Source organism: Dasypus novemcinctus, chromosome 11 (genome assembly GCF_030445035.2).
Source record: "Dasypus novemcinctus isolate mDasNov1 chromosome 11, mDasNov1.1.hap2, whole genome shotgun sequence".
Taxonomy (NCBI): Eukaryota; Metazoa; Chordata; class Mammalia; order Cingulata; family Dasypodidae; genus Dasypus; species Dasypus novemcinctus.
Genome location: NC_080683.1, coordinates 18,676,297 through 18,703,289, shown reverse-complemented (window position 1 = coordinate 18,703,289; position 26,993 = coordinate 18,676,297). Strand labels below are relative to the sequence as shown.

General features: G+C 40.3%; 1 protein-coding gene across 3 annotated transcripts in view; it reads left to right on the top strand.

Annotated features, from left to right (window-relative positions):
* Positions 1 to 26,993, top strand: part of RCAN2 (regulator of calcineurin 2) — a 296,136-nt gene that overhangs the window by 24,375 nt on the left and 244,768 nt on the right. For 2 of the 3 annotated variants that reach the window (XM_004454197.3, XM_058306825.2), the window contains exon 2: positions 16,644 to 16,870. In XM_004454197.3, coding sequence (XP_004454254.2) covers positions 16,646 to 16,870 — 225 coding nt within the window. In that variant the 5' untranslated portion in view covers positions 16,644 to 16,645. Of the gene's footprint in view, positions 1 to 16,643; positions 16,871 to 24,989; positions 25,156 to 26,993 lie in introns of those variants that run through there. The other variant, XM_058306826.2, reaches the window with a different exon arrangement.

The window sequence follows — 26,993 nt, the reverse complement described above, 5'->3', positions numbered from 1 at the left end:
AACTTGGACAGGTTCAGACTTTAGCTGTTCTTATGGTTATACTTTAGCCAGCCGAATTACTAATCAGTAGCTGAAATCAGTGGCCAACTGTCTCTGCCTTCCTTGTTTTGGAGAAATGGAATTTCCAACTCCAGCTACAGAATAGTTCCTGTGGTGGCTTGTTCTGCCAAAGTAGGATAATCACTGGCCTCAACCACATGGTCTGTAATTTACCAGAGAGGCTGGCCCAGGTTCCCCCAGCTTCCTCCCTGATGGAGATTGGGCTGGGGCTTATGCTAGAGCTGCAATCTGATCTGGATGGAAAGAAACCAGTCCCTACCAGCTCTGTGAATTTTCAGTCTACCCCACTTCCTCTCATGCAAGGTGTGGAGTTAAGATGGCAGCTCCAGCCTCTTTCCGACTTGGACAAGTTCAAGCTTTAGCTATTCTTAGAATTATACTTTAGCCCACAGAATTTACTCGTCAGTAGCTGAAGTTGGTGCCCAACTGTCTCTTCCTCCCCCTTTTTGGAGAAGTGGGGCTTCCAATTCCAGCCATGGAACAGCTCCTGAGGTGCCCCGTGCCTCCAGTGGAGGATGGGCACCAGTCTCTACTTGTGAGTCTTCTCAGCAGATGGGCAGTCTCTTCTTTCCATTCCTTCAAGGATGTTGCTGGATGGTCTCTTGGTCTCCTGGAGACACCAAACAGGTGCTTCATATAGTCCTGGGTGTTTACTAACTGCCCTGTATCAGGAGCTGACTCTAGGAATTCCTTACTCTTCCACCATCTTGCTGGTTGTCCCTCTAATGTATTTTTAATCTCACCCATCACATTTTTCATTCCTGTAAGGTCTATTACTTTTCTTTGCAGACTTTCAAATTGTTCTTTATGCTCACCAAGTTTCTTCTTAATATCCTTTATCTTTTTCATCATATTTTCTTTCAATTCTTTGAAATGATTTAGGAGAGTTGTGTGTTTATCTTTGATTAATTGTCTTAAATCCTGTATCTCTTCAGGATATTTAGTCTGTTCCTTAGGCTGAGCCATCTCTTCCTGATACCTGCTGTGGCCTGAAATTTTTTTGCTGATGTTTAGAGCGCATACTTCTCTCCAACTTCAAATCATCTAGGAGTCATCAGGAAGCTTGCACACAGGAGGCTGCCAATGCATACTTTTAAAGGGGGAATATATGATTTTATACATTTAGAAGAATCAGTTATGTACTCCAATGTGGGCTTGTTCTTAATCTTGATCTACAGTCCTGTGGGTGTGAACCTCTTGTGAACAGGACCTCATGAAGATAATATTTTTAGTTAAGGTGTGGACCAACTGAAATCTAAGGTTTCAGATTATTGGAAGCCTTAGAAAGTGAAGAAACTGAAAGCCGGGGTCCAAGAAGGCACAGAGAGAAGCAGAAAATCAGCAGAAACCCAGAAGAGAAAGGTGAGGGCATTGCCATGTGATGGGAAGCAGGAATTCAAACCAAGGAACCCCAAGACTGTGGTAAGCCAGTACCAGGATGTTACAGACCCTGGGAAGAAGCACATCATTTAGCCTCTGAAACCATGAGACAAATTCCCATTATTTAAGCCAATGCATTGCCTGGTATTTGCCATAGCAGCCTGAAAAACTAAGACATGTATACAAAAGTTAAAATATTATGACTGTTTCATAAATTATTCCTCATTCATTTCATGAGGGTGCCTTAAATAATGAAATTACAAAGAAAATGGTATAATCCCCATGGATATTTTAAATAAATTGTTCAGACCTGAATGGAACCCAGCAGACTTTTATTATCCATTATAAAAATATTTCAGTGATTTATCTGGCAATTATAGGTTACAAAACTCCCAAGTCGTTTTAGTTAACAGCATTTGGTTTCATCTGTGAGAATACTATGGAGGGCATAAACTGGCTGAGGATATACTGTATCAACACTGTCACCAGTGTGGTTTGTAAGCTGTCATTTTCACACTTGGATCCTGGAAGAGTTCAGTGCAATAGGATTCTGAGATTTTATTGATAATCTATAAATTATACTTTATCCTTAGAAAGAGTAAAGAGTAGTGAAAAATGGTCCAGATAGTCAGTTAATTCAGTTCACTAGACATATATTGAGGACTTCTTGTATGCTGAGTTTTGAGACAAGGGCGTGTGTTTGTGTGCGGCTGTATGTGTGTATGTATTTGTGTATAAAATGTATTCTTACCTATGAAAAGCTAAAGAGTGGTGTCTTAATTGAGGATCATAATGGATTAAATGGAGTACCATGAGCATGTATGCATGCATAAACTAAACAAACTGTCCTAAGACATGACACCTAAGAGTTCTGGGTTGTGGAGCTCAGGGAAATCACATTGCCACTCAAAAGTGAAAAAACATCTAGAAAATTAGAGATTGGAAGCTTAAGCTAGGCATTTTGGAGCACTTCTGTGAGACTTTTCACTCCCTCTGGCTACCAAGAGCCACCTTAAGTAGCCCTACTATGGGTGTAAATCCCATATCTCATTGCTTCAGAAGAGGGCCAATACCTTTGAACCTTCCTGAGCATATTAATTCAGTTAACTCATTTGGAACAATCCTCTGGGTTCCTTCATCGTTGAAAGAGATTTTGTCTTGGAGTGGGCTGGGACTAAGGTTGAGTTTTGATTTCCCCATTCATTCAAGAACTTCTAGTGAGTCTCTTGAAGGTACCAGACACTATGCTGAGCTCTAAAGAAAAAATGTGAACAAGGTAAACCCAGCCCAGTATTTGCAGTTAATTGGGAAGAGAGGCAGTTAAACAGTTTCAGTATAGCAAGATAAGGGCTATGGTGGGGAAATACAGCATAGTGGGGGATTTATCTTGGAGTTGAAATCTTCAATGTCTGATCTGTTCCTTGGCTGAGCATGGCGGAGTGAGAGAGGGTCACATAGGATGTGACTGGGCTTAACCTAACAGAGGAGCCACAGGGGAGCTGTGGACTTCCATTGTTTTCGGTTGGGTACCTAAAATATAACTGTATGTTACAGAATATTGCTGTTAAAAGGAAATCCCAATATATCCATCTTTAGAATTTATGTGTGGGCTTTTATAGAGAGGCAATCTGTAGCTTTTTCAAGGTAGGTTTCTATTACCTTATTTGGCATTTGAATTGTATTATCCCAGAGAAACATCATAAATTATGACAGTAAATTATATATATGGTATACTTGGAATATATTCCTGGTTTTAGAGATCTTAGAAACTATTTATGTTGCCACGAGAAATGACCATTCAGAATTCCAGGTTAGAATACAAACAACATAGCTCTTCCTTCTGTAACTCTTAAACAAGAACAAGATTTCCCTTCACCACCTCCCTCCTTCCCATGCAATGTGGAGAGGAGTTCCACCACGTGTGGGGGGTGAGGGAGAATATGGTGGCTGCTGAGTGTTGAAGAGGGTCCCTGGTACTATTTTAAATGCTTTTTTGTGTATTTGTATTACCTCATTGAATCCTTATGACTCATCCACCATGAAATGGTACCACTGTTATTCCTCTAAAATGCTAGTGTGTTCCAGGGCCTTGGATATGTTTTCTTGCTAAACACATTTGTCCAGCCCCATGGCTTTAAGTATCATCTAGGATATCCCCCTCTGCCCTGAACTCTGGACTTACAGCACCAAATGCTCATCACTTAGATGAATATAGGAATCTTCTATTTAACAGGTCTTAAACTCGGCTTCTGATTTCATCCCTCTAAACTGCACCTCCATCTTAGTGACTGGCACTTAGTGATTGTACTGCTAGTTACTCAGGCCAAGACCATGACATTGTCCTTGAATCCTTTCTTACCCAATATACAGTCCATCAGCAAATTCTCTCAGCACATTAAAACATGCCACTGCGTCTCACTGTTGCTACTAATACTCTTTGGCCTGTATCACCATCATCTCATGCCTGCATTATTGCAATAGTGTCTTAATTGGTCCCCTAGTTTCATCCTGGCTTCCTGGGTTTATTCTCCAATAAAAGCTAGAGAAATTGCTTTCAAACATATGTCTGTTAATGTAACTCCATTAAAGAAACTCCTCTGCTCTAAACCCTCCAGTGGTTTCCCATCTCAGTATTAAAGCCAAAGTCCTCTCCGCAGCTTGCATGGCCTCCTGCTCTCCCTCTCAATTAATTCCCTTCCTCACCTTTCTCCAGCCACAGAGGCCTCCTTGGTGTTCTGAACACACCCAGCTCCTCCTGCTGCAGGGCCTTTGCAACCCTGATCTTTCTGCCTGGTGAATCCTCCCCCCAGGAGTCCCTATGACTTACCCTCTTCTTTCTTTATCAGAGATGCGTCACCCTATCATCTTACATAAAATATGCAAAGTACCAAGTGATCCACATTATAATAACCATACTTCCCTCATTTTGATGGACAAGAAGAAATACTCCAAAGGGTACGTATGCTCAGTTAAGGTGGTGTGGTAACACTAGGAGGGAAATGAGCAAGGACTAGAAACTGTGTGATGAAGACAGACTTTACCCTCTCCACCTCCAACCAAGGGCAAGCCTGTGCGGTCATTCAGACTGGCTCTCCTTTTCTCATCTTTTTTATGAACTGTGCTCTTATTACATTTTTTTGATATTTCATATTTCGTACTTGAGGTGATTCTACATGGAAAAATGAAAAGATTATTACCATTCTATTTGGAAGAAGGAAAATAATAAATACAGTTTTAAGAAACATAGAAAATGAGTGACCTAGTGGAGAGAGGGAAAATAGAGAACTGCCTGAATTCATGTAACAAACATGTTGGCATATCTGCTGTGTGACAGCCACTGTCATCTGAAGGATAAACCAGTTAGGTAACTATATAAAGAGACAACAGCAATAGCCTCTCAAAGAGACCAGCAAGCCTAAAATAACATTCCTCTTCTTTCATATTGCCTCATTCTTGGTTCTGAACTAGGCTTTAGGAATCCAGGATTGAACATAAATCTCTGACACCTTAATAAGAAGCTTCGGTTGTGTTGTTGTTTTCCCTGTTAAATGTATGGGGTGTTGCTAAAGTTGGTTAAAAGAGCAGGAAGGTGAAGGTGCCCTGGTACTCTCCTAAGAGGTATAGAGCTTCCAATTTCTTGTTGGAAGGGTGGGCAGGCCCTTCATCCTATTCTTGCTGTGGTTGTCAAGAGTTTCTGCAGGCTGCAAAGGTGAGGCCGCCATCTTGATTAACAAGGTGGTTTCAGTTCATAGGAGTGAAAGTGCTTTCTTCCCCTCTTTTGGACAAAGAGGCTGATGGTATACCCCCTCATCTTGCCTCATTTCAAGTAGGGCCTTTGGGGTAATGGTGTGTAGAGGCCAGGAAAATCAGCAGCTCCCTAAACGTGCTAATGACCAAATATCCATGGATGCTGCTCCTTGTTTCTTCCACCAGCTCAAGCTCTCTCCCCAACCTTTCCGTAGGTCTTTCCCACAAACCTTAATACCCACCCTCCATGAGCCCTGGCCCCTAATCTGTTTCTGGAAGGATGAGAGATGTGACACATTAGTCCCTCAGAGTAACTGGTCCCAATTGCAGCAGGCCAGGAAGGACTTTAAAATAAGGGTTTCAGTTTGTTTTTTCTAGGCTAGAATCTGGGTCAGCTCTTTCTTGTAAACAACACATGGCACCTGAAGTGAGGGACTAATTATGGATCATCCTGAAATGTGACTTTCCGACAGTGTGGAGGAAAACTGGAAGTCATTTATGCAACGGCCCAGACCCAGTCAGCTTCTCTGTTGGGGCTCTGGGTTGAATGGGCCAACCGCAGCAGCCGGGATGAGATAGTAGGAGGTGTGCTGTAGTTTGCAATGAGAAGTCCAGGAGGCATTTGCTCCTGTAGGAATGTGGCGGATATTGCAATTGTAGCCTTAAGAGAGAGAGAGAGAGCAGTGATAGAAAACATCTTCAATCAAAGGATATTAAAGCAGAGAAAAGATTTTTAAAATGGCCCGAAGAGGTTGAAGCATGGCTTACTTCAGATCAAGAGTGGATTACACTAGGAATGAATGATAAGGAAGAGAGGATGTAAACACTCAGCCTCCTGGATTAAACACAGTAGGAGACAAACAGTGTCTGTGAGACTCAGAAAGTCAGTCAGTTGAGAAAGTGGTAATCAAAGATGAGCAGAGCTGTGGGAGAGCTATCAGTTTTGAGAGAGAGAGAAGCTTTTGGTAGCCTCTGGTTGTGTTCCATACCTTTTGTTTCCTCAGTGCAGCAGATCAGGAGCCGTGCTGTGTGCCAGCCATTATAGGAAGAAGCAAGAAGGCTCAACATGGGATGGGAGGTGTATACATGTCAATAAATGGATTCGCTTTGCCAAATGTGGTAAATAACAGCACACATGCAGGCAGGATGGCAGCACAGAGGCAGCTCTCCCAGTGAGGAGGGGACTCTCTGGGCACTGGTGGGGCTTATGGTGGGGGAAGATCTTCCTGGGATGCACCCTGGAGCCTCTGGTGAAGCCTGGATGGCATTTTTATCTAAGTTGGAAAATGATGCCAAAAGAGAACGGCAAGTAAAACTCTAAATCTGAAGCCAGGTACACAGGAAGCAAAATTTATGGGTGGATAAAACTCAAATGTGCTCTACTTTCAAATGTTTAGGAAAGTGGTCCTTATTCTTGGTTCAAAGTCATGTCAAACTCTGGACCTAACACAAAATATGCCTTTCTTGGAAGATAAACAATTGCTGGAGAATAGCTAGTGAAAGAGGCTTTAAGATGAACAAGTACAAGCAAATGATCATAGCAATAGTCACATTTCTTGAGTCACTGCTTACTGCTGCCAGGCTCCAGGCTAAACTCTTGACCTGGATTATCTCATTTGGACCTCCCAATTGTCCTGATTTATAGTTCTGGAAATTGAGGCTAAGTGAACGAAACTAACTTGTCTAAAGTCACAAAGCAAAAATATTGGGGAAGGAGGATTCAGACCTGGTCTGCAGTTCCCAGCTGCCATCTCCAGGCTGTCCTCTTCCTGTGGTCAGCCAGCAGCAGAGGGGGAGCTGCAATTTGAATCTGCATCTGCCCAACTTCAAGTTCTTGAATTTCTCACTGTAGAAGCAAACCATCTTCTGAAGAGCTGAAAAATAAAGAACTCACAAAAAAATATGGGATTTTGTGGGGGTAGGGTAGGGGGTGGGCAGCATGGAGAAGGTGGGAAAAGAATGCTTAATCATGTAACTCATTTAATTTATGCAACAACCTATGAAGTTGTACCATATGGTGCCCATATTACATACCCACAGAGGTTAAGTAGCATGTCCAAGGTCACACGGCTAGAAAGTGGCAGTACCAGGAGTCTGATCTGACAGACCAAGTCCAAAGCCCTTACTTTTGGCACCCTGCTCCTACTTCTCTACATGTAAAACGTCCTATGCCTCTAGGAAAGAGAGGAAGTGTTCCTGTCTTGTGTGAAAGAGACAGTCATAGAGTTGCTCTGTTGAGAGCTAAAATGGTGACTACTAATCAGAGCTAACAGGTATGGAGCAGTCTCGATATGTCCCAGTCACTGTTCTAAGTGCCTCACATGCATTAGTTATTAAATACTCAAAACAGCACTATAAGGTATACACTCTTGTTATCCCTGCTTTACAGGTGAGGAAACTGAACATGGAGAAGTTAACTGGCTTGGCCAAGATCACACAGCCAGTACATTGGAGAGCTGAGGGTCATTTCAGAACTCCTCTTTATTTTTTTTAAAGATTTTATTTTTATTTATTTATTTATTTATTTATTTATTTCCCTTTCCCCCTACCCCCCTCCCCGGTTGTCTGTTCTCTGTGTCTATTTGCTGTGTCTTCTTCTTTGTGCACTTCTGTTGTTGTGAGTGGCACGGCAATCTGTGTTTCTTTTTGTTGCATCATCTTGCGTGTCAGCTCTCCGTGTGTGCGGTGCCATTCTTAGGCAGGTTGCACTTTCTTTCGCACTGGGCGGCTCTCCTTACGGGGCGCACTCCTTGCACGTGGGGCTCCCCTATGCGGGGGACACCCCTGCATGGCAGGACACTCCTTGTGTGCATCAGCTCTGCCCCTGGGCCAGTTCCACATGGGTCAAGGGGTTTGAACCGTGGACCTCCCATGTGGTAGACGGACGCCCTAACCACTGGACCAAGTCTGCCAGCCAGAACTCCTTGAATTCCATTCAGTTCCAGGTACATCAGAGGTTACCTTCTAAGTGCAAGGTCTTGTGTTAGCCGCGACAGGCATTATGAATGTGGGTAAGATGCAGCCCCTGCCCTCAACACTGAGTGGAGGGCAAGAATAAAAAAGCACAAAGAGACCCAACATGATTTGTACCTGAGAGGTACAAGGACAATGGGGGTGAGTGAGGTGTGATCTCATTTTGTCCAGGTGAGGCTAAGGGTAGGGGATGGTGGCAGTGGCCCAGATATGGCTTTGCGGATGGCTGAACTTTTGATAGGTGGAAATGGGGACTAGAAGGAGAAAGCCTTCAATGTAAGGAAGGCATAAGTAAGTCGGTCAAGTCCACATACATATCTATATAAATTTGGTACAGATAAAGCCCTTAGAACCAAATAAGCACTCAATAATTGTTTGCAGCTGCTGCTATTGACATCATTAATACTATTGACAGAGTTAGAACTTGATGCTGAGACTTCTGATTCTTTTCTCAGCACAGATGAGGAAGTATGTAAGTCTGGATGGGGAGACAGGAGACTATCATCTTCTTGTGGGTGTCGTGCTTGAATGGGCTGATGAGTTGTTTTTATTTAATTTGGTAGATTCTAGGGAGTAATGGAATATTTTAAATGTGGAAGTGACATGAATGTTCAGCTTTATTTGAGAAAAAAAAATTGGCATCCTGTATGCTGGGTACTGAGGGAGGGATAATTATCTCTTTCTCCTTCCTTTGCTCCTGGGCATTAAAAAAAGCCCTAAAGTCAGGCAGCTCATTATCTGCTAATCTTTTCAGAGAGAGAGTAAAGGACCTCCCTGGCCTCCTAGTGAGTTCTGACCAGCTCTCCACCCCACAGGAAATCTGTCTTTTCTTTTCTTCCAGATCCTTCTTGGCTGGATTTTCCTCAAAGCTGCGTGTCTCTCACCCCCTGCTTCTTTCCCTTTTCACTCTATTCCCCCCTCATCACTCTCTTTCTTCCTAGCACTCCATGTCCCATTTGAAAGCAGAAGGTGGAAGATTACAGGGTAAATCTTACTTTGGCTACCATAGCAACCTTCACCTGCCTTGCTGCTCACCCTTGAAGTACCTTCCTCCAGTGAGCAGATATTTTGCACATGATTCCTTGGTTCATCCAGAGGCTTTGGACTTCCTTTAAGCTTCTCTTCTTGTGGTCATAATGAAAGGATGGTGCTCGCCATCCATCAGGGGGTCAAGAACATATCTCCCCAAAACGGTGCAGGTGACCCGTACCACACACAGAGCATTTCATGCCTCCTTCACTCTTATTTCTCAGAAAAATGCAGCTAGAGATAGTGAATCTGTGACTACATTATACAAATCCTGGTTTTTGTTGCCAAATTATACCTGACTCGGATATAAAATTTTAAACTAAATTCCACTGAAATTAACTTATCAAATCGCCAGACTATTATCCATTTATGAAGACTGTGCTTGACATCTTCATGTGATCTTAGAGATCCACACTCTACCTTTTTCCATTCTGCACTGAACCTCATGGGGCTAACTCCATCAGCTGGCTTCCTTGCCCTGTGGTTTCCAGTTGGGTTTGGCATATGGAAACACCAGCAGGAGGTCTGAGAATGAGAGAAAGTTGAGGGTATGCCTTGGGCCTGCAGCTTCTTTGTAGTCCCACCTTGTATGGGCTGCATCCCTCAACCAAAGCTCTCAACAGCTGTGTGACCCTCTCCACACAGTCCTCTGCATTTCCAGGTTCTGGTAACTCCTCTTCTTACCCCTTTGGATCTAGGGACAGTACTAGCCATCTTTTCACCATCTGTTCTGGTTTCCTTATACCTTATCCACAACTTTGCAAATGGTCCTGTTATTAAACTCTTTTTGAGTTATCCAGTTTGAGCATGTCATCTATTTCCTTTTGTGACCTTGACTAAGACAATGACCAAAGTTCTTCCTTTTTGGGTGAGTACTCCAGTACTGCTTATTTTGTTTAGTAAATCTATGATTTAGTACCAAGTGTACCAAGTCAACCATAGTGGTAATAGTCTGATGATGTTCTTTCATAATCTGTAACAAATGCTCCACAAAAATGTAAGGTGTTGGTGGAGGGGTGATGTGTGGGAATTCTGAACCTTATGTGTGGTTGTTTTATTAGCTCATAACTTCTCAATAAATAACAAGTTATATAAATCTATGATTCATTATAGGTCAATCTTTGCAGAGACAAACTTTTTCTGTCTTTAAGATCAGCTTCCTTACCTCCAAACCTCTCATAAAAGATGGTGTTTCCTTTGTCTGACTCTTCTCTTTCAGTAAGCCAGTTGAAACATGTTTTCTTGGTGATGTCAGTTAGTTTGTGGGAATGGAATACAAATTCCCTATCTGTTTGTTACATCTACTCCTGGGTAGGTTTGAAGATCTTCCTCACTTTTTTATTATGTCCATTGGAAGAATATATGGGATCCCCAACCCCTCCGGGGAGACCATGGCCTTAAAACCCCATAGGTGTATAGACATCGTAATGGACAAGTTGATAGCCCCATTACTGTTAAAGAATCTAATGCAAAAGGATATGATGGAACAACTTGAAACTTTTTTTTAACCTCTTAAAAATTCATAAGATGCTGCTCCCTTGGGGAATTGAATTAATTGAATTATTGTCCTGTGAGCTTAAGGTGAACAGAGGTTTAAGAAGGCTTCCTGAAGGGAACCACAAATGAGGAATGTGGATAATTTGCTTTGAAAACCATAAATTGAAACTGCATGCTCCAGATTCTTTCAAGACCAATCCCAAATGGTATCAAGAATAGCATGAGGTTCACACAACTCGGCAGGTGTGAAAATTCTGCAGCTGAATTAAATAGTTTCCATTATATTTCAGAAAGAGCTCTAATGGGTTTCTATGGAGCACAACCTAAGAATATCACATCTCTCCTTTGTAGCTCAGGATGGCTGGGATGGTTTGTTTTTACTAATTTGTACTGCAGTCTCCCTACAAAATGGACAAAAAGGAGCAAAAGAATTGCCTTATCCCAAAGAAAGTCTAGATATTAAAATATTGAAAGAGCAACAAATGACCTCACCCTTAAGGCAGACCCAAAAATGAAAGTTGTGGATATGATTTAATTGTAAAATGATTATTGCTCTTCATATAAAATTTTTCTTCTAATAAGCTCATTCTGTCCCATATATCATAGAGAATCTTTCAGTTTTGAAGCTGACTTTAAACACTGTACAAAACTTTACTCTAAGTTTAGGTTTCTATTCTTTTAAAAATTGAACAGGTTTCATTTAACATTATGCTCAACTTAAAAATAGCAGTAGGGATGTCTTAGCTACTACTTAATAATGCAACATTGCATTCTCAGTTTTTATCATTACTATTCAAGCTGACATTGTTGTCTTTAAGTTCTGCCAAACTAACCAATCTCCCGTATAATCCATTTACTTGTTTTTCAATTAAAACTGAACCTGAAGTCAGATGAATTATTCATCACTCATTTCCACTTATTCTATTCCTTTATTTATCCTCCTCAGTTAGCCAGAACATGGAATTGAGGCAACATTTTTTTTCCTATTTGTTGCACATAAAAAAAATGTTTCTTCTAGTCCTGTTCTTAATTTAAAAAGCAGAAAGTTGACTGTTTAGTATTCTTTTGTCTAAAGAAAAATAAATCCCAAATTAAATTGCTTCTTGTATGTCTTGCTCATTTTTCTCCCTTTGTGGATCATTACTTCCTATTTTAATAAACATTCTCTCTTTCTAGTCCAAGTAATCTGAAAGATGAAAATATAGGCAGATAAATTATGAGCATCCAAATTACAGGTTTAAACACTGGAGACAGCTTTAGTTAAAGGTTATGAGTTCCTCTCTCTTGCGATCCTTAAGCCCAGAGGTAGACAAATGAATCTGTTCTTGTGTATTTTCTTCCAATTATGGAAAGATAAAAATCTCAAGGTGAGAAGAGACCTTACAGGAAATGTCAGCCAGTCACCCCGCTGGTCCTTGTGCTCCTCTCTGATGTTCCACTAGATAGATATAGACAGTTGTAAGGTGCTTACTCAGGGGGTAGCACTGGTCACAAGGCACTCACTAAGATAGGAGACACAGTATTCTGTACATACCCTAATTGTTAAAAGGTCCACGGTGTCTTCTGTTAACTTGAGCTCATTCTTCCTGGCTTGATATCTACCCTCTTAACAACAAACAACAAAAGTTCTTTTCCCTCTTGCAGAATTTGAAGGAAATCTCATGATTTCCCTCAAGACTTCTTTTCTTATGCTTCCTTGTACTATTTCTTCCTGTGACCCTGTTCCTGAGACATAACTTTTGGCTACTCTATAACACTGGATAGATTCCTGTGAAAGAAACCCAGTTTCTCTGTGGTGGGTGGTGCCCAGAATTGTCCAAGTGACTCAGAATGAGACTATTAGCACCCCCACGCCCACCTTTCAAGGCAGCATTATCTTTTTCTATAGGTCACACATTATAATACTGACTAAGCAGTTTTAACTGCTAGTAAAGCTGGTATAAGCATCTCCATAGATGCTTACACTTTTATTTTTCTTTCCATGGGTTTTCTTGTGATTTTCCCCTCCTTTTTTATTCAACTTGAAGCCATCTAGACTAGGCCTACTTCTCTATGCAAACACATGGCTCCCCATTCTCATTCCCAGAAAGGTGGCTTTTTAGGAGTCTGCAATTCAGAAATCTGAATCTCATGCACATTGATAACACTCTGAAAGTAGTGATTCCAGTAGAACCAGATGTCCCTTCGAAGTCCCTTCTCCTGGGGCTAATTGCACAATACAAATGTTAGGAGTGAAGGGTAGAGAGTTTTGGAAAGATTAATTCCTTGTGTAGAAGCCCAGTGATGTCTCCATCATCTGGGTTTTTTGGGGTAGGGGGAATTTATTCACTTATTCATTCAGCAAACTTTATTCAGTGTTTACTTCTTTGATTCTGAACAGATATTTTTCTGTTTCAGGTGGCTCGTCCTCATGGTAGGAACCATACTGTCTTCATTTTAGATCTCATATTCTTTATTTACTGAATGCTATCAGATTATTTAAGGATTTTTGATGAAAATTATTTTCACATTACAGCAAAGTCATGAAGTAATTGTGAATCATCCTTTCTCCAGCCTTCCTCCTCCATAAAATGAAGAAAACCCAATCATTTCCCTTGCCACTGACTTGGTAATATTTCATGAAATTGTTATTTTGTTGTTGGGTTGTGTGTGTGTGTGTATGTCATGGAGAATTGCTGCTTTTGTTTTAATTACTCTCCTTGGTCATGTAAATACCATACTTGGGTTACCAAGTATACTTGAACCAAATGTTAAAGCGATATCACAGCTCTTCTCTCATTTTAATAATATGAGTTTAACCCTCATGGTCATTCACTGAAAATTTGAAACTAATAGATGAAGACCACCTATGTAGTGCCAGGTTACTCTGCCCCTGACGTGCTCTTGATAAGCCTACAAATAGTAATATTTAGCTTTCATTCCTGTCTCATCATGGAAGTGTCAAAGGACACTCACACGCTTCATCTATTTCAATCCACCTTTGCAGTAGATCTCTACTGTGGGCAGGCTGACTCAAAAATGTCCCATGATGATGAAAGAGGCTGTTGATGTGGGAGGAGTCGGGTGAGGGGGGTAGGGTGTGTATGGGAACCTCTTATATTTTTTGAATGTAACATTTAAAAAAAAATAAAGAGAGAAAGAAAAATAAAGAAAAAAAAAAAAAACCACATCCCAAATGGCACCCAATTTAAAGTGAAGAACTAGAACCCAAGTATCCTTAGTGGGGCTATCTCTTTTGGATGATCGACCTTAGATTTAGAAATTCGAGTGAAACGTGTAACTCCTCCTAACCTATGCAGGCAATGGTTGCCTGAACATTTTCTTAACAAAGATTTCTGATAATAGTTACTAAGATATTTAAAACTAATTTAAAAAGATAAACCAGTTACCTTGGGCTGTGGGTCCTTTATCTTTCCTTATTAGAGGGTTCTTTTAATCTTTAGTTTCCCTTTCCTTCTCTTTATTTGGATAGACAAAGGGTTAATGGACCTCTTGCTCTGAGATTCTCATAGTGATGTGATTTGATAGTCTGCCACAGTACAAATCTTTTTACATCATGTATAGTACTGATTTTGATCACCTCTTCCATTCTTGTGTCATTTCTCTGCTTCCTCCTACACTGCTTAAGGAGGAAGGCAGGTGCATTTGTTCTTGTTTTAAAAAGATAAACTGAGTCACAGAAGGATTAGTTGACTTCTCCAAATTATGTGGTAAATCAGTAATAGAGCTGGAAAGAGCCTTCGCTTAAAGCACTGACTTTTGAAGTATTTCTCTGTACAAGTAAAACAGGTTTTTGCCAAAAATGCATTCACCTTTTAAATCTTGACTGAAGGTAGTGAGTTTAAAATAAAGTCCCATAAAGATAATCGTATTGTTATAGCTTAGAAGAGAACTTAAGGCTATTGGAGTAGATTAAAATGAATCCAGAGCGAGCCTTAATATTTTATCTATTTAATTAAGTTGTTCAGCAATAGATTCTAGTTTCTCTTAAAGAAAAGAATAATTGAAACATTCTCAGAGCTCACCTAAGAACAATCTGGCATCAGTTTTGACTCATGTAAAATTTTAAAAATAAGATAGGATTAAAAATAAAATCAGAATTGGCACTTAATACCTATATTTCATGCTAGTGGGTGATTATGACTTAATTATCAAAATGTTTTCCTATAATCCTTTGAAAGTAATATTTTATTCTTAGTAATTATTTTTACTATTAAAGTAATCAGTACTCTAATAATAATAAATAAGGGCTATAATTATGTTATGCTAAAATATTTGAAACAACACTGTAAATGAATATGAAGGAAAATAAATGCATGTGGGTATTTCATTGAAGATGTCTAGCAGTTAAATGCCCTTCCTATTAATGTTATCAGATATTTTCTTTCTAGTTAAAATATTCATGTATTTTGGATTACTTATAGAAAAAAGCATAGCTTAAAACATGTAGCATATTTTTATTTAAAATAAGTATTTTGTTGATTTAAATACAGAAACTCTTGCATTAATTGAAGTTTTAAGAACTTTAGAGTATATAGTGTTTCTAATATATTTTACAGAGATTAAAATTTTCATTTACCACAAATAAAGTAACCTAATTTTATAGGTATTGCCTCCAATTCTTTAATGTTTAGCTCCCATCCCAACCACATCTAAGATTTTATAGTTAATTCATTATTGCCAACAAATACTGTTTCTCAAACTCCCACTTGGTCTTTGTTTCTAGGAAAAATAAAAACAGAAAACAGAACTTCATGACCATAATTCACTCATATTTCAAGAGAAATATAAGCAGAAACCCATATTTTGCCTGGGGTTCCAGAATTTGTGTCTAACTAAACTTCAGGAGGACAGAGTGATTTAGTGGTACCACCTGTCTGTCCTTTAATCTGAGATTTTGTGATGCTGAGATGGGGAAAGATGGAGGTTCCTGAAGATAATTGAGCAGCCGCATCTTAATTGTCATTCAGTCTTACCTGTGTAACACAGGCCGGGTTTTTTTTACCTTCTGAGCTTCTCATTACTGAGCTTTGAACAGAATAGTGTGATAGTAGACACTGGCTTTGAAATATGTGGGCGGACAGACCAAATCCACTACAGTATGAACCAGTATCAGAAACGGGAAAATTCCTCCAAGTGGCTGCATTTGGGTAGAATTTTGACTGTTAGGGGTGAGGAAATAGAGTGATTGAACACGTCTAGATGAGGCTAACCAGGAAAGCTTTGTGGAGGGTATGAGGGAAGGGAGCGCATATACCATGGATTAGTCAAGACGGTATTGAGTTTTCAAGATCTGGACCTGGTTCCAATGACTTCAAGCAGTTATCCCAGGCAGAAGAGGATTTGTATGTGTGTTTGTCTATGAGTATTCCTCATCATGGACAAACTCTTAACTATTAGAGTTACCATAATCAGGACTCAGATTTGGTATGTAGATCATACTTCCTTAATACAGAACACTTCCTTGGACAGACTTGTTAATCAGTGATGGTGGTGATATCATTTATTGGGTAACTCATCAAAGCTCTTCCCCACATGCATTTTTGCTTAAGCCCATTTGATTCCCATAATACTCTTAGGAGGAAAAGATGTAGATCTTATCATCCACATTCAAAACAAGAGTAAACAAAATCTCAGAGCACTTATGTGCCTTTCCCAGATTCCCAGACCTCCAATTCCTACCCTGTTAAGCGTTTGATATTTTTATTTGTTTGTTTGTTTGTTTTTATAACCATAACCCTGACCAGATCCTTTTCCCAGCAGAGCTGTTCTGGAAATTCTGAATCAGAGATCACTGGATACTGTGGACACGCTGGGTGTCCCCCTACAGCAGGCCCTACCTCTCCTCCTAATCACAATTCACTTCTCTGCACCAGACTGTCTAGAACTGTGACTTGATGCCCTTATTTTAAGGAGTTGCATTCTTCTCTAACTCATGTCTGTCTTTGTATCCTCAGGAATGAGGGGAGAATCTTACTTTATGGGAATGCGGAGCCCAGGGCAGCAGGGGCATATCCCAGAAGATGGAGGACTTTTCTTACTCTGCTGCATAGACAGAGACTGGGCTATCACTCGGTGTTTTGCAGAGGAAGCCTTTCAAGCAATCACTGACTTCAACGACCTTCCCAACTCATTGTTTGCATGCAACGTGCACCAGTCAGTGTTTGAAGCAGAAGAGAGTAAGGTAACAAGCCTTTTCTATTCCTGAAACATGGGGAGAGGTGGCAGTATCTCCAACCATTCTTATTGTTCATTTGCGGTTGACGTTTTGAAGTTTTGGAAAATGTTGAGTTGGCTCTATTCTTAGCATGCATAAGAGGGTGAGCAAAGCCTGTTCTATTATCAGCTAACTTTGGAAATACATGTGACAAGGTTGTAGATGAATCAGTTCCAGTCCTCTGGAACTCCTTGGTCTATCTAAGTAAAATAAGTGCTTTTAGGGGTATAGATTGGAGGAGATACTCCTTGGGCTAGGAAACAGATGCCTTGAACCCCTAAAAGTTTTATTTTCCCCTCTTCTGCCAAAAACATAATTTGCCTTGGTCAAAACAGCACAAGCCCTCTTTCACTCCAGCCCCTCCTGGAGTTTGATGGACATTCTAAAAATAGCTCCTTAAATTGTGACCCAAGTCCCCAAGCAGTTACTGGAGAAGATAAATTGGTGGGCTCTCCGAGTTCTGCTTTGCTTACTGATATTTGCTCAGAGCCATGATGGGCTTTGTTGCTGTGGGTGTGTTAGAATAATCTGAATGACAGTGTAAGCTCCTTGATTTGAAATTATTGGGGAATGAGGTTGTCTGTCTATGAGCACTTCCCCCAAAATGAAGCTTTCCGTTGTAAGAGACAACTTGATTTAGTTTAAGTGCACTTGAAAATCATAGTGAATATTCCATTTGGTGCTCTTTCTAGGATTTATTTCAGAATTCAGTGAACTTTTATTTGGGGCATCTGAATAATCAAACCTTTCCTTGAGATGTGGATTCATACTTGTAAACATTCACTATTACATCGTTTTGTAAAATATGGGCTACATTTTTTTGCAGGAAGGACCTTTATTCTAAACTAGTGAATCTGGCTCTGTATGAGATTAGGGGTGCTTCATGCATTTGGGCTCTTTTTGCCCATTGCTGTAGTCCAAACTATGTTTTCTGAGTATGATTACTGTGAGTATGATTTCTGGATTTTATTGGTTTTGTAAGCAATCCTGATAACCACGGAGAAAATGATCCCAGAGGATTAAGAATTATTTCAAACCATTTAAAGACATGTTTATAATGATATTATTTCAGAGTTGAATAGTTGAAACGATGGCCTGAAAATTGCTTGAAATCCAAGGAATTATATATGATTTGGGCCTCCATTTCTAGTATTACTGGGCTATTTGAAGTGAGAAAATGGTGCCTGACCACTTTGAAAGACACTGGTAATTTTGCCCTTTGGTTATGCCCAGGCTGTAGAACAGATTATAATTTACTCAGGACAAGTAATTTCCCCTGAAATATATCTGGTGTAAACTATGAACCAAGATTCCATGTCTTCTCATTGTATCACCTATTTACCTAAATACCAACAATTAAAAATAATTTCTTTTGAGGTTGAATGCAAATTTTTATTCTTTCCTATTTAAATACTTCTTGGTCGACTGAAACAATGTGACCTAAGAAGGTGCCAATCTCACTTAGGAGTGCACTCAAGTATAGCTAAAGCAGAATTTGGTAAAAGGAAAGATCAAGACTTAGGGAGAGTTCAAAGGAGTCTATCCACACCTACTTTGATATTCTGATCTCTGATTTAATGAATGGATTGCAAAATATTCTTAAGTAATTTGTTTCCAAAGTTGGTGCACAGCAACTTGGGAATTTGTATGAGATTTTTAAATGACCTTGATAAAATAGTAGAAATAAACAAGATGTACTTCCATGAAACCAGTTTTAAATACTTAGAGCACATCTATATGGTGAATTTTATAATTTTCCAAATTCTATCTAATTAAACTTATGAAATCAGACAGAAAGTCTCCTACCTTAGTGCGATTTTGTGCACCCCATTGGTAGTCTCTAGAATATCAGATAATCTGATCTAGATACAGTTTTAAATTAGTAATGCATACACAGTTTAGGGATGCCAAAGATAATTAGACACCAAATAAATTTAATTTATCTGGGAAGCATGGTCGGTTGACTAAAGAAAAAGTAGATAAAGCATTTGGGGAGCATCATGGCTGCTCATTTTCACTGCCACATGCTTTTCTTCAAGATCCAGAACTTTATAGCCTTCTCTTGACCTACTTTTATCTTTTCTATCTTAATAAAACTCAGTTGTCTTAACCCCATTCTCTCAGGATATTCTTTCCACAAGGTTCAGAGTTCATGAATCTGAGCCATGTAGGCTGATGATGACTGTCTTTCCCAAATGGGTGCACATTTGAGGCACTGCGCTAATATTTTTAGGCAGAGGTCAAGTAAACGTTTCCCGGACTCCTTGTATTTGCTTGTTGGCAAAACTGGCCCAGTGATTCTCTTTAAGATATTTGGCTTTGGAAGATGTCTTCAGCAGCCTGGAATTATAGCAGGAGATGAGATGTCAGAAATTATGCTCAGTGTTCACTTCTGGATGTCCATGTGAGCAGGTGCTTACATAGGTAGCTTGTCTTGGCAAAAGTCCTTTTGTCATTTTTTAAGTCCTTTCCTTTGTGACACAACCTACTTTCCAGTTATTTGTTCTTGATATTGATGGATTTGAATTTAGCTTGTAATTTAAATTATTACAAAGTATACATTTTAACTTTCTTAATTGGGTAGGAATCACAGATTTGCTTTCTGTCAGGACTGAGACTCACAGCAACCTTACCTTGATTTTCCCATATCTGAAACATTTTTCTTAAGCCCTTTTCTTTTTTGAAGTAATTTGAATGGTATAGAATCAGACTGCTCAGAATACAGATAACAACACAGGATATGATCTTCTGGTTATGTTTGTTTCTGATTATCAAAGTGACAATTATTCTGATATGCTCATTAAATTCTAAGTTCTAACACCTAAAGAACATTTTTTAACCAGTTCCATTAGAGCCATGATGTTCACTCCAATTTTCAGTTAGACAGATTCTGTGAGATTGTCTTTTGATTTGGAGCTTTTGAGAGGAATGAGCACATACTTCAGTGTGGCTTGTCGTGGTCCAGATGGTTGAGATTTGTTTATGTAACACAAAGGAGTGCCCGAGCTGGAGGAAATTGGCATCTGAAACCAATAAGTGCAGATTGCTGTTTGCATGCTACAGCTTGAAGCATAAATATTTTTGTATGAAACACATTTGGAACTGGGATCTTCACAGCATCCAACACCTAGATGTGACTAAGGTTCATTTCCTTTTGGCATGCTCTACTGGGTTTGCCTTTCTGCAGAAATGATGTTGAGACAGGTGAGGCTGAAAGGCGTGTTCCATGGATGCCCTGTGTTTATGCTGAAGCTAGGAAAGGGCTCTCTGTGGATCGTTGTCATTCACGAGTAGCTGAAGGAGAGCAGAAAAACAACCATATGAAACTTGTAGTCAAATTCATCTGGATAAGGAGAAGCCCAAAAGGTGACTTTAGAACAGCCTCCAAAAATATAAATTCGTTTAGCTTACCAATACTAATAATAGTAGGAATAACAGCAAGTAAACATATAGCATGTAGCTAGTTGCCAAGTGCTCTTCCAAGTGCTTTATAAACCTTCAGTCCTTTAATCATCATCACAGCCCAGTGAGAAGGTATCTTTCTGGCTCTCTACTTCCTGGGCACATGGAGGCTTGCACTGCTTGGGCCACTGTGGGCTCAGTGGTGTCCTGTACTGGCTCTGCCAATGCGTAAGCAGAAGTGATTTGCGTCACTTCCAAGCTGAGTACTTCATTACCAATGGTGGACCCTGAGAGATGTTTTCACTTTGCTGGGGCAACAGGCATTGTGCCAGGTAGTGTCTGCACAGGCAGTTTGGGTCATGGAGGGAGGGCAAGAGTGACACAGTGGAGTTCTAGCCAACCTATGATAAATGTGTACTGTGACCAGAAAAACAAAACCAATAAGCCTTTGCTGCTTAAAGCCACCAAGATTTGGGAGTTCATTATCAACGTGTAATTTTCCCATCTAGTTCGATACAGTGGGATGATTATTATACCCCTTTTCTTTCCAGATGAGGTCACTGGGGCACAGAGAAGTTAGGCAATTTGTCTATAGCCTCACAGAGCCAGGATTCAAAGGTAGGCTGTCAAGCTCCAGGGCCCATGCTCATAAGCATTATGTAATATTGCCTCTCGATTTGCAAATATTTATTGAAAACAGGCGTGATACTTGGCTCTGGGGATCTGATTGTCAATGAGATAAACACACTCATCAAATTTATAGTCTACTGAGACTGCTGAGAAGGGTCAACCCCAAATAAGCAAATAATAAATTAGCCCAATGATGTCAAATCCAAGGTCATTTATCATATATTTTCAACTACAGCCATGGCCTGTCCCCCCACATACATATGTATACATTCGCGCACAATTTTTTAAAAAAATATGGGGGCATTTATGCCAACCATTAAAATATACATTCTACCAATCAGGGCATGAGGTCAGAGACCTGGCTCTACTGGTCGCTTAGTCTTTGCACTTCTCATAAATGGATCATTCTCAATGGATTGCAAGTGACTGGAGTGATTATCATGTTCAAAAAGTACATGTTTTCCCCTCAATGAGTCCACTACATGTAAATGTATTCTTTCTTCTGAAGCTCAGATGAGGAATGATGATCTGGTCTATATAGTAAAGCATTGTGAAGGTGTCTTCCAAAAGGATTTTCAAGGTCAAATCTGATTACTTGCGATTTTTACTTTATTCCCCACTTAAGATTTATCCTCACCCTAGTTTTAGGGGAATGTGAGAGTTCACTTTGTATTTTACACCTGAAATTTCACAGCCCCTCCTCTGCAGTTCTGATGTCTGAAAAAATTCTGAAAGCCAAAATGTTTTCTTAACTCATTTTGAGACTAAGCCTCACTAGACTTAATTCTTAGGCTTCAAATATCTGACCTGGTCAGGAAGGAAGATCTTTGGAGTGTGAATGCTCATTAATTTCTCTGCAGAAATATTTGTGGCTTTAATTACTAGGTGCTCCTCTAGCCTTTGCTGGGGCCTGATACAATATGTGGTCAATGTACCTTATTGCCTTTCCAAATACCCCAATTCAGAATTCCAACTATGTCAGGCCAAGTGTCTCAGACAGAGGGGGTTGTGGACCTGCAGAATATTAAGAAATGCACTAACACCACCGCATGTTCAAAAAGAGGAAAGAATTCAGCCCCGAACTCTGGAGTGCCATCAAGCTGAGCAATTCAATTTACTGGGCCGGTATTAGGATGCTAGTGTCTATTGGAAATAAAGGATGCCTTGAAGCCAGGGTGTGCTGCATGCATGGACACTTCCTGGGTGGCCTTTCCAGATACCTGCTGGATCTCCTCCTCTCAGTGTCTACAGTTGAAAGCCTCAGGCACTGATCTGCTGCCACTGCTCCTCTTGCCGCTGGTCCCATTTCTGATTGTCCTGTGGCATGGTCTGTTTCTGGCTGCATAGGAGAGACACCTAGTCCAACAGGTAGATAGTTACTGTTCCCTGCATGCATTTCTTGCATACTCAGGGAGCCAGATCCAAAGAGTTGATACTGGAAAACATTTTGTATCAACCACCACGAGTATTTTGCTTCTCTTCATTTGTATTTTTCCTCTGCACTCTGAAGTTCTTGAGGCAGATGAAATTTATATTCTTCTTCATGTCTTCAGCACGTTACTGGGGACCTAACACATAGTAGGTGCTCAGTCAATATTGAATTGAACCTCCACTTAAGTGAAGACCAAATTAAGACAGAGGCATACTAAACTCCCTCTTGACATAGATGTGGAATGGACACAACCAAGCCAAGGTCCACAGGAAGGAGGAATACAGTAAGGATCAGAGTGGACTTAATCATATTATATTCATGAACGATTGTGGTTAATAATCTAGAAAATGTAGAATTGATGTGGAAAAAGTGGCCATGGTGGCTGCTGGGTGCGGGGAAGGGGAGGAAGAGAAGAGATGTGGAGGCATTCTCGGGACTTAGAGTTGTCCTGCGTGGTGCCCCAGGGACAGTTGCTGGATGTTATATGTCCTCCCATGGCCCACTGGATGGAACGTGGGAAAGTGTGGGCTATGGTGTGGAACACGGGACATGGGGTGCAGCGATGCCCGGAGATATACTCACCAGACGCAATGGATGTGTCATGATGATGGGGGAGAGTGTTATTGGGGGAGAAGTGGTGGGGGCGAATGGGGACCTCATATTTTTTGAATATAATATGGGTTTAAGATATAGTTAGGGGATTTGAATCTCTGGACTGATAATGTGATAGCCAGGTCCTGAGCCTCAACAGACTCCAGCACCTACAATCTGATTTATTGGACTTACCACACTCAGCTAAGATGGAGTTGAAGAAGGACAATCACCACACCATGGAGCCTAGAGTGATTACAACTGAAAATGGGAGGATGGCAGCCAGCATCCATGTGGAATCTGAGCCTCCTCTTGACATAGAGGTGCAATGGACACAACCAATCCAATGTCCACATAGAAGAGGTGGCATTGGATTGGGAAAAGTGGACATGGTGGACGATGGGTATGGGGAAGGGCAGGAAGAGATGAGAGGTGGGGGCATATTTGGGACGTGGAGCTGCCCTGGATGGCGCCTCGGGGGTGATCACCGGACATCGTGGATCCTCACAGGGCCCACTGGATGGAATGGAGCAGAGTATGGGCCATGATGTGGACCATTGTCTATGAGGTGCAGAGGTGCCCAAAGATGTACTTACCAAATCCAATGGATGTGTCATGATGATGGGAACGAGTGTTGTTGGGGGGGGAGAGGGGGGGTGGGGGGGTGGGGTTGAATGGGACCTCACATATATATTTTTAATGTAATATTATTACAAAGTCAATAAAAAAAATGAATAAAATGAGTAGAACTTGGAAAAAAAAAAAAAGACAGAGGCATAAATTTGCCATGATTGGCTAATCATTTAGATAAATTGCAAAGATGAGAGTGAGGCCTCCTGAGTTTTAGTCCAGGATCAACAGAACCAAAGTCGTCTATCCATTAGCATGAGCTTTCGAGTAAAATTCAAGCTCAACATAAGTGCATTGAGTCCAAATCCCTCTAGTAGAGTCTAAGATACTATACCCATGTGAATTATACAAAGCTGTTTTTATGTCAATATATATTTATATAATATTTAAAATGTTTAGAGCTGACTGACTCATCAGTAAGTTAAGTGAATAAAAATTAGAATTGTCTTAGTACATCTGTGGTCAAAACTACCCCTAGAGAAGAAAAGGGAGAGAAAAGGGATGGGGCGGGGGGAGGAGAGGAGAGAAAAGGCAGCAGTGAAAGCTGAAATCTGGTGCTTTAGGAGGCCCTAGAATATGTGAAATGGACTTATTGCTGTTTTGAAGAATGTTTGAATTGTAAAAAGACAGTGCATATCACAATACTTGGCAGTTTAGCCCCTTTTTCCATTTCTCTGGTCCGTGACTGGGCAGCCACAATTAGTCACCACTAATCACTTGGAGGTACCTGCTGGATGAGAGACCCAGTATGGGGCAGATTTGAAAGCTGCTGTAGGACGTTCCCTGGAACCTTAACCGTTCTTGAAGTGACTAAAATATTCCAGAGGTATATTTAGCATCTTGCTTCTCCACAGCATTAAGTGACCCCCTGGGGCCCAAGAGTCTGATAAGCCTCTCTAAATGCCCCCCCACTTAACTACCTGGAAATAATTGAGGCAGTGGAGAGAATGAGGTCTAATGCACACAGTGTTGAGAGCATTTGGTTTCTATGTCAGAGAATAGATGGGTTCTATCCTTGATGGCAGTTGGGGGAAAATGTCTGCTATGTTCCATTTAATCTGGGATGATATTAAAGAGGGACACGATGGACTTTTATATATTAGGGAAAAACTCAAGGTACTTGGAACTGACTTCATATGGTTTCCTTCAGAGCTGGTACTAGCCTATACTGTGCCTTCGTGACTTATTAAAAGGTGCCTGTATGGGCAGAAGCAGCCTTGGGCACACTGCCTGGGTAAGGAAGGTGATCTTCTAGCAATGGTGCTGACGGGTGGGTGTGGTCTTAAGCAGGAGTGGGTGGCTGGACGAGTGGAGGGTGGGACTGGATTTTGTCCTCCATTCTCCTCCCCATCCAGGAACCATTGAGAAGTGCACGGAAGTGCAACCATCCCTGTGTCCCGGGTTGTACTGAAAAAGATGTATAAACTCAGTGAGTAACTGTAGTGTGCTGTTGCATATGAACATTACTTTTCAAGAGGCACTTTCAGAGGTGATGCCCAGGGGAAGGATGGAGGATGCTCGTGATGCTGATGCTGATGCTGATTCTCACTCTCACAGCCTGAGGATGGTATGGACTTCACCCTGCCTTGCTTGGCTTCCTTGATGTTTGATTCTGGTCTCAGTTAGGTGGTCATGAAATTCTTGAGTGACTCAGAGATAACCAGAGAAAGTCAGAGAATTAACGTGAACTTTAGAAGTCTGCCGAGGTATCTGTCACAGCAGGCCTGACCTTTAGCTCAATGGATGAGATCAGTGCGATATAGGCGGGCTGAATGCCAGTTCCATTAATATCATGTGCTATTTACTCTACAAGAGTGGAATTAGTGTGTTGCAGATGTTACATTATTATCTACTCAGTTATAATTTTATGCTCATGGTGCTCAGCTAAACTCACCTACCTTTTAAGCAGGATCAATTTTTAGAAGCAGAATAAGTGTAGTTTATTTTTGTTACCTTCAGTTTCTCATTATATTTTGGTCATGTTACATTTTACTTGGAATGTTTTATTATATAGCATAACCATCCTTTAAGAAATTAACACCATGGTCTCTATCAGTGTTTTGAAGGGAAATTCATTGATCAGATGCATGGCATTGTTAAGACTTTTTATCAAATATGTTGAAATAGCATACCCCTTAGCTTGTTCAAATCCTATACTTTCCCCTAAGATATGTAGTAATTGTAAACTCCAAATTGTTAATTCTATTATTTATACACAGAATAAACTGCCTTATATGGTGTTGTAGTCTTGTAGATAATTTTAAGTGTCTTGAGGGCAATAGAGCAAGCTCATCATTCTTTGGTATTCTGCAATATCTATCTAGCACATTTCTCTACACATAGCATGGGCTCTTAAGAGAGGCAAAATAACCCAGAAAGCGAGCTTTAAGTTCAGAAACACTTGAGTTTAAATCCTGCCTGGCTACATCCTAGTTATGGGATCTTGGCCAACTTAACTCCTCTGAATTTCAATTCTCTCTTTTATAAAATGGGGTTAACCATACCTTCTTTATGGGTTGGTTATATGGATGAGGAGAAATAGCTAGAGTAGGTAGCACCAGATTTTCTTGGTAAATATTGGTTTCTTCCTTCATTCTCCTTCATTCCCCTCACTGGCACCCACAAGTCTAGGACTATCTCTGGTTAAAGTTGTTCCACTGAAGGAAGACGACATACTTAGGTATCAGTTAACTTAACCAGTTTATTGCAGATTCATAACCAAGTTGTGCTTTTATATCATAGCCTTGATTCTTGAGAAGTTTTATCTCAGTCTTTGCCACATGGAAACTGTTTCTGTTCTTGTCGTAGGACCATGTTGCTCACTCTTCCCCAAATAAGGCTCACATGATACATTTCTTTTAGAACATAGTTCCAGGAAAACTTTGCTTTCCCTGGGGAATTGGTATTTTTTTTCCTTAGGAGAATTTTATAAATTATATGTGTCTATTTATACCTGGCTTCTGGGAAGCTCAAGTTAAAAATTAATGTTCAGTTGTAGCAACTTTACTTGTACTTCTTGGTCTTGATATTTCTGTATTCTCTTTTATTAATTCTATGTATAAGTAAGTTAAGAAATTTTTCTAAATTAACTGGCCCAAACTTTCTGCATATCTTTATGAGTACTTTAACTATCATTTTTCAACATGTAAGGGCATGGCCAGTGGTCATTAAGGATGCATTTTGCAGATATTTTAAATTCCACCGTCAATAGAAAAAAATCACCTGAATTATTAGGTTTTATAATATTTTTAGAATTACATACACAAATCTTTTTTTATTTTGCTATAACTATAACTCATATTGTTTAGAATAATTTTAACACATCTTCAAGGGAAAAATGTGTCTTAGCAATCACAATTAGCAACATCTTTCACAGTGACTAGATCTACGTAATTTAGAAAAGAA